The sequence below is a fragment of the Etheostoma spectabile genome, chromosome 7 (assembly GCF_008692095.1).
Source record: "Etheostoma spectabile isolate EspeVRDwgs_2016 chromosome 7, UIUC_Espe_1.0, whole genome shotgun sequence".
NCBI classification, from domain to species: Eukaryota; Metazoa; Chordata; class Actinopteri; order Perciformes; family Percidae; genus Etheostoma; species Etheostoma spectabile.
In genome coordinates, this window is record NC_045739.1 from 12005651 (window position 1) to 12013685 (window position 8035).

At 39.3% G+C, this 8035-nt stretch overlaps 2 protein-coding genes and 1 long non-coding RNA gene across 11 annotated transcripts in view; 2 read left to right on the forward strand and 1 right to left on the reverse strand.

Moving 5' to 3' along the window:
• dnase1l1l (deoxyribonuclease I-like 1-like) overlaps positions 1–1294 on the forward strand; it is a 2638-nt gene extending 1344 nt beyond the window's left edge. For all 3 annotated transcript variants that reach the window (XM_032521270.1, XM_032521268.1, XM_032521269.1), the window contains exons 6-9: positions 174–286; positions 479–636; positions 784–880; positions 1110–1294. In XM_032521270.1, coding sequence (XP_032377161.1) covers positions 174–286; positions 479–636; positions 784–880; positions 1110–1190 — 449 coding nt within the window. In that variant the 3' untranslated portion in view covers positions 1191–1294. The remainder of the gene's footprint in view (positions 1–173; positions 287–478; positions 637–783; positions 881–1109) is intronic.
• LOC116692765 (uncharacterized) overlaps positions 1–8035 on the reverse strand; it is an 11572-nt gene that overhangs the window by 3032 nt on the left and 505 nt on the right. The gene's annotated exons all lie outside the window — the stretch shown is intronic.
• LOC116692752 (uncharacterized) lies at positions 1464–4620 on the forward strand. 7 transcript variants are annotated; one of them, XM_032521256.1, is made up of 7 exons: positions 1464–1484; positions 1829–1871; positions 1964–3679; positions 3766–3832; positions 3949–4018; positions 4114–4233; positions 4334–4498. In XM_032521256.1, the coding sequence occupies exons 1-7, from the start codon at positions 1479–1481 to the stop codon at positions 4448–4450; spliced, it is 2139 nt and encodes a 712-aa protein (XP_032377147.1). In that variant the 5' UTR covers positions 1464–1478; the 3' UTR covers positions 4451–4498. The 7 variants fall into 7 exon arrangements, with proteins under 7 accessions (XP_032377147.1, XP_032377148.1, XP_032377144.1 ...); XM_032521257.1 differs by having other exon boundaries at positions 3952–4018; XM_032521253.1 differs by having other exon boundaries at positions 4114–4620.

Sequence of the window (8035 nt, forward strand, 5' to 3'; positions counted from 1 at the left end):
ACACCTGGATAATATCATAATTGTGTATACAGGGATATTAATAATCAGGTTTCTCTCTGTTCCATGTAAACATCGTCTCCTGAATGAGATCAAAACCAGGAAAAGACTGAAGTCTGCATGTGAAAACATTCATTGAAAATGTGTCATAATGTTTTTTTGTTTTTTTTTTGCAGTGGTGAAGGATGTTGTCCTGATTGGGCAGCACACTTGTCCTAGAAATGCGATGAAGGAGATTAACGAACTGTATTCTGTCTTCAAAGGAATTTACAAGAAGTGGAAGACTGATGTAGGTTAAACCGCATCATCATCGTCATCATCATTTTTTAAACTAATTTTGGTCCTTTTTGTAGCTATATCTTGGTCAGAGTTCCTCAGCTTAGCCGCCTCATGTTGGTTTCTCTCTACGTAGCCTATGATTAGATTTGTGAGTAATTTCAATTTGTTGAACTTTCCTTTTTGCTTCCTTTCATTCATCCAGAATGTAATAATCTTAGGGGACCTCAATGCCGGCTGCAGCTACGTTACCATCAAGGGCTGGAGAGCTGTGCGCTTGAGGAGCGACCCCACATTTCGCTGGCTAATTGGAGATGAGCAAGACACTACTGTCCGTGAGAAGACGCACTGTGCCTACGACAGGTCTGTGACTGCTAAATACTGAAAAGTCACAGAAGTAGTACTCAACAATTACTTGCATGTGAACTCTCTATAATGATATGATTATTATAAGTGCTTTCTGCAGCAGGGTTATGCCTTACAATATGTTTCCCTTACATGTTCAAACAGAATCATTGTCCATGGACGTGAGATTATTTCCAGTATAGTGCCAGGTTCAGCTCAACCGTTCAACTTTAAAGACAACTTCCACTTAACAGAGGAGGAGGTAAATATTTATGCGCCCTGTGTTTTAAGGAAGAACATTTATTTATTTATAATACATTATTCATTCAAAAATAAAAATGATGCCCTTAAAAGGATGGATTTTCCTAAATTCTTTTTAATTAAGGCCTTAAAATCAAGTTCCAAAAAATGTTTTTTTGTTCCTCTTTTTAATCAACTCTAGCCTGGGTGTGTAAACTCTCTCTCTCTCTCTCTCTCTCTCGCATTTTTAGGCTCTTGAGGTGAGTGATCATTTTCCTGTTGAAGTTGACCTGAAGCCCAATCACCGCTACCTCCTACGCAATGAGCTGTAGGACGACCATCAACAAACCCGGAAGTCTTGATTTTTAACTGTAATTCGACTGGATTTTAGTTCTCAAAATAAAAGTTAAATTCCCAACAGAATATTCACTGATAACAATTGTTCTTTTATAATGACTCAAACTCATCATCAAAGTGGCACTGCACTCAGCTCAGTTATATAAGACACCAATAAACACGAGTTGTTTCAAAAATAAGGAACTGCATGTTCGGCTGCTGGAGTTTATACTGTGCATCGAAAAACCAAAACCACATCAAAGGTGACATCATTTCATGAGCTCATGAAGGTGAGTTCCTGCAGCAACACAAAACAAAAAAAATAACTTTTGGGATTTCACTTTTCAGAGACTTTTTTTTTTACACATGATTATCTTCGGTTTTATGGTAAGGTTTACACAATGTTGACATTTGTAGTTACATATATATGTAACCAAATATATTAGTTTTGATCTGTAATTTATGCTGTAATTTAAGTAACGTTTTTTTGACAGGAAGCCACTTGCAGCAACAACAGATGAGAGTTACTTTGCGCTCTCTTCCTTTCTGAGAAGAGATTATCTGTGGCAATGCAGTAATGTTTGTCTTGGTATAACTTCTGCTATATAAACGCTGGTTTTCCCTCTTCGAAAAGATGGAACACAGTTTTGCAGATCTACTCAGCAATGCTTTTTCAGGTAAGAAATATGTCTTGTTATATTTATTACTTTTTTCTTTCTTTTACTATTTACTAGCAGTCTTTAATTTTTAAACAATGGTGTTGTTACAGAAACAACTGTTACCTCATTTCCTGACGGAGATTTGGACTTTGAGAATTTAAATTTTGATGAAAAATGCGAGGAAGACAAAACTGACACCTCTCACGAAAACTTGCTTACAAAGGAAGACGAAGCTCTTCAACAGGAAGCCACTGGTCCACCTGCAGTTTTGTCTGGCATGAAATCTAGAGATACGTATGTGGCTGAAAATGTTGATGAAAAGCAGTCTGATGATAAAAGTGATGAGGAAGATTTTGAAGGTGCAGAGTTAACGAGCAGGACCAACACACTGGTGCAGGATTACACAAGCTCAGAGTCTGAACAGGAAGGCTCTGTCTCTGGAGAAGATGAAGAGGATGAGGATATGGGAACAGGAGAAAGACCAGGGGATTTGCCGAGGCTGATTCACTGCCGCGACGAGTTTTGCAATGGTAATAAAGAGGACAGGGTCTTTAGTGAGGGACAACCTCTGGCCCCAGAGGGTGCTGAAAACCCTCAAGTTAGAAATGAGGAGCAAGGTGAGGGTGAGAGTGATGAGGAGGAGTCCTATTTTGAGAGAGTCCCTAAACGTGGCAGTGAGATGATGATAAAAGGTGACAGGATTGAAGAGGATAAGCAAGAGAGGGACAAAGAAAATAAGGAAGAAGAGGCGTGTGCTTCTGAGTGTGAGGGCATGAAAATCGCTCTGTGCTTTGAGCAGAAGCATGAAAGTCCTTGCAGAGATGGCCCGGGGAAAGCCAGTTTGGAGTTCCCAGAAATATCAGTGCAAAATCTACAGGATCTTATTGCTGAAGTTGATAGTGAGGATTATGGAGAGAGAATGAAGGATTTCTCAGGGAACGAGCACCAAGACGCAGGTGAGAGCTTTGCAGATTATCCCTCAGACTTGTCTTCTTGTGAATATGTAGAAGATGGAGCAAGAAATCCAGAGAGTAATCACCAGTCGAACGCCTTGGCTTGTGCATTCAAAAGCGGTTCAGTTGCAAAGCAGAACACCTGTCTGGAAAGAGCTGTGACACATCCGACAGGGATGCTAAAAGCTGAGGACACTGCTGAGGAGGGATTTGGGAATCTGTCCAGCAGAGATTTAGAGGTGGATGCTGTTGAGTTCAGGAGCTTGGATGTGGCAGCTGGAGAAAAAGAGATTGTGGAGAATGTATCGGGCGATGCAGCTGTAACAGGGGTTGATGATGGAGGTGAGACAGGTGAGAGTGATGCCTACATCTCCAGTGATGATGAGGACCAAGAAATGAGGAGTAATGAGGAAATAACTAATAGTACACAAGATCTTGAAAGCAACCAGGAACGGATGGAGACTCGCGGCGGGAGCAGTGCAACGTTTTCTGACGATGATGACGACAACAGAGTGAATCCAACCGATTTCAACATAAATTGGAATATAGACGTGTTGACAACTGACACCCTTTGGTCTGAAGACCTGTTAACCACAGAGGACACAGACAAAGCGGAAACATCGCCTTCAGATGAGACTCAGCGTCCTCCAGAAGACGTCAACAGCTACTCAACAACAACGAGCCCCTCTAACCAGGGATCCCTGGATGATAGTTTCTTCTTCAACACTGAACCTGAAGCCTCTAGGGTCTACGAGCTGGGACAGTTGGGAGACGACGAGTATGAAGAGGAGAGAAACTGGGAACAGGAGCAAGAGAGAATTAAGGCTTTCTATGAGTTTTATGATGACAGCAACGAAGACAATGAAAGAGAAGGTAAGTCAAGATGATGATTGGTATAATCTTTATATGGAATAACATTTCCAAACAACTCGTCAGTTTCCATTTGTGCATTTTTATAGGGAGGCAGATAAAAGTTCAGTTTTGTGCAGATCCATTGTCTCAAGTCATTCACTATGAAACTGACAGGTGAGCCAACTTTCTAGTATGTACTCAACTTTTTTCCCTCTTCAACTACAAACTAAGACAGATTTAAACGCCAGATCTAAACGAAAAACAACTGTGTCTGCTTCCTCGTTTCTCAGCAGTGACAGAGACTCAGTCAGCAGTTCCACTGAAGGGGAGGAGGACCCGAGTTCTGCAGAAACATCTGAGGTTTGCATGTGGACGCACATAAGCACACATGAAAACACATCCACATGAATACATATGCTTGATTTCTTTTGCTAGACTGCTTTGTCTTTCTCCAGGAATGGAGGGAGCCTGACGACACCACTCAATTGACACCGGCTTGTGATCCCCCGAACACTCAGCTACCAGAGAACGTGGCAGATATCGGCAACACACACATTTGTAGCAAGAAACACAAAGTGCTTTACTCGTTGGCCTTTACTGAACATTCACTTTGTTCATGTGCTACTGAATTGTTTGTTTACATTTCCCTCTCTGTCCTGTCCTTTGTTCCCACAGTGTTTCAACATGCTGAAGCTGACACTGAAGATGGGTCTGGTGATACTGACGGGACTGCTGATGTTCTGGTTTGCCACAGACCAAGCGGGCTGGCTCAGCCACGTGTCGTTCTTTTAGGTGAAAGCCTAATTGTAGTCCTTAAAGCTTGTTCACATTCTTACGGGTAATGAAAGAAAAATCCAAGATGACAATATTGTCTTGTTCAAATGCGAAGTAAAGTGATTCAAACGTGTATTCTGTTGTCTGTAACATGCAATGGTGTGCTTAATAAAGAGGGTAAAAATCTGGCTTGTTTTTATTTCTTAAAATCAATCACGACCAGCTGTGGAGCCAGATACTTGGCAGATAAAAGTTTTTACAAACACAATCAAACCCTTCAAAAGATACAATACATTGTTACAGATTAAACTATGCAACTATGCATAACATTATGTAAAGTGGTTGAAGTTAGTTGTTGTTTGCTTGTTGTTTTTAATGTATCAGTAGAAATAATCAAAGCAATATATGACACGGACACTCTGAAAAGGGACATTCGGCTTAATGACTTATTTTATTTTTGATATGTTATGAAGGGTTACATTTAAATTTTGGTGTCACTAGTTTTACTTAAGTAGGCTAAAGGATCTGAATACTTCGTCCGCCACTGAGTAATATGACAAAATGAGTGTTACATTAATATGAGCATTAGCTTCACCATTAGCATTGGCAAACATCATAGACTGTATGATGATTAATAATATACAGTACAGTCTCTGTAGTAAACATATATTAATAGCATTAGCCAGCTGGTGGCGCTGCTTCATTGCTGAAAAGAAAACAGACTAGAAAGCATTGAAGAAGAAGAATATGTCAAACGGAAAACGGAAATGATGTATCATTAACGGAAGGCGCAAATGTTTTACTCACTAGGGTCAACAAGGGAGGGCGGGGTTTACTCTCTCCATGCTTCACAACTCCCGTTCGACTGCACAGAGGACCGTCCCTACCGCCCGCGCGACGAAACGAGCTCCCGGTGGGAGGAGTTGCTCTGTTTTTCTATGGTTTTTCGCCACCGAAACTAACAGCTCAACTGAAACAAGAACACACACAAAAAATCAACACCTAATCCACACGAATAAATCAAGTCCCAAACATGTCTTCGCTAAGAAGTAAATCTGCGCAGGACATTAGCGACCTGCTGGATGAATACGGGATAAAGCACGGGCCTGTGGTCGGTGAGTGGCTCGGATTCAATGTTCAATTCCCCCCCGTTTTTAAATCAACGTTCACGCCAGCTATTTATCTTCACAGGCCTCACCCTACCTGTGTAAAGTTACTAACTACTCCAGTAGTAGCTAGTTGTTGAATTTCCATGTACACTTGCTCATTATGTCTCAACTATACGTTGCGTGTAACTTTCATTGTTCCCAGACTCCACCAGAAGTCTGTATGAGAGGAAGCTAAAAGAGGCCATGGCTAAAGGGAAGAAAGGAAAAGCATCACCTGACAAAACCTACTACAGAGAAGAGGGTAACTGTTGTATATTCATTTAACATCTACACTCAGAACAGCATCAAGCTTTACTTTAATACATATAAGCAGTCCACAGGAGTGCCCGAACTTATGTCATTTTACATGCCTCAGCGTTTCCAGGTACAAGTGGTTTACATTTTCACCAGAAGATTAACCCTCCTGTTGTCCTCAAGTCAGATTTGACTCCAAAAAGTTTTCATATCAGAAATTTGAGTTTCTTTTAACCTAATTTTACAAAAGAATAACACTGATGGTTCCCTATGCTCTCCACAAGTAAAACAAATAATCAGTTCACTACTTTCATTGAATTTGGGTGTTTTATTTAATTTTATAGCATTTGAAGAAAACATTTGATAAAAGAACGTTGAAAGAAGTGACAAAAAACGTAGATAAAACTGACAAAAACGTTTGGGAAAAGCAACAAAAGGGTCAGAAAAGATGACCAAAACATTGAAATATAAGAAAAAGTTACCTAGTCTACGGGAAGACAGCACAAGGGTTAAATGGGACATTGCCCCAGTCTTAAGTGTGGTCAAAATGAACCAAGATATTCTGACTTTAAGTTCCTTAATGGGACATACCTGGTTAAATAATTAAATAAAGCATTGGATACTACACTTCCCATAATGCAGCTACCAGAGGATCAAGTCAAAAATAAGATCATCAGGGCTAATTTTGATTAGGGGTGTAACGAGACGAGACATCCTGCTCACGAGATTGAGACAAGATTTTTGATATTAACATTATACTCCTGTAAGGCAGGAAAAACGTGGTAAATCTACATTTATAACTGTAATATTTAGCCATTACAACTTTATTGTTGCAAACTAATTCTAAAGTTGTATTTGTTATATGATAAAATAAAGCCAAGCAAAACTGGAAACATCTGTACTGTTATTGTGTTTAAATTAACAAGAGAGCATGTGGATCAAGTGATTTACCGCTAACTGGATGAGTAAAGGGCAGCAAAATATACTTGGATGGCAATTACTGTACTTGTGTGGGCTACTTAAGTATTGCAAATGTGGTAATAGTGTGATTAAAATGTGCACTGGCACTGACACATCCTGATGTTTGTGTTTTAATTTCAGAGGAGGAAGTCACCTATGAATACAGGACACCTGTAAGTATTTCCGTCTATGCTGTTTTTGTGTGTTTTTTTCCATTACTCTCCTAATAAATTAAGATAAATATTCGCCTTTTGTGCATCAACTACAATTTGTTTACAACAATTGTATCAACAGTGGGAAAATCAATAACTCTATCTCAAAACCTATCATTATTATTGGCCCTGAAAATAGCTATCATAGTCAAATGTAATGTAGATCTACTGTTGCTGTGGGCTCCTAACTTTGTAGTTGCGTGGCCAGTGTGTGAGATATTTTGTCGCCTGATTTTAACAACCAAATAATTAAGTCAATTCCATTTATATCGCCCAAAATTACATCATGTGTATGAAATAGGACTTGATACTCATTTGTTTTCATAAGACGGGGCGTCTCATGGAAGAGCCAGAGATACAAATATGAATTAAACGTAACGTTAATTAAATGCAGTGACAGTTAAAGTTGTTGGGCATATTCTGTAGGTATGCATTTTTTTATGTTGTAAAACTTTTTTGCAGGTCAGAAGTGACGGTGCAGGAGACAGGTCAGTTCTCTTGCAAATCCTCTGTTATGAGCTCCAAACATTCATTGACATTCTTCTATTTAAGTAAATCAAATTGGCAAAAACACATGAGTCTATAATTTGGTAAGGTTTTTTTTCTGGCCTGTCTAGTGGGTCTTACATGAGGTCAAGACCAGAGTGGAGTGAGAGGGAATTTGAACATGAGTAAGTTATAATTATATAAATCATATGCAATAGTTGTTGTTGTCTCAGTTGGTGAGGAGTATATAGATAATGTACGTACTGTTTTATGTCACTCTCCACAGGACGTCCTATTCAAGCTACTTAAGGTCAAAGCCTGAATACAGAGGAAAGGATTTTGTTGACGAGTAAGTGTATTTATACAAAGTCAAATCTTGTCATTATATGTTATCAACTTCAACAATCTATTTAGGTTTAAATTTGCTAAATAGTTTGTCACTTCTTTTTTTTTTACTTCAGTACTGCTGGGCAATATATCGATATAAATCAATGTTGTCATGTGAGACTAGATGTCATCTTAGATGTTGGATGTCATAATAT

Excerpts from the sequence above, each read along its gene's own strand:
- LOC116692752 (XM_032521253.1), top strand. Across the intron at positions 3,680-3,765 it reads CGAAGACAATGAAAGAGAAG|GGAGGCAGATAAAAGTTCAG; the intron begins GTAAGTCAAGAT and ends GCATTTTTATAG. Across the intron at positions 4,019-4,113 it reads GTTCTGCAGAAACATCTGAG|GAATGGAGGGAGCCTGACGA; the intron begins GTTTGCATGTGG and ends GTCTTTCTCCAG.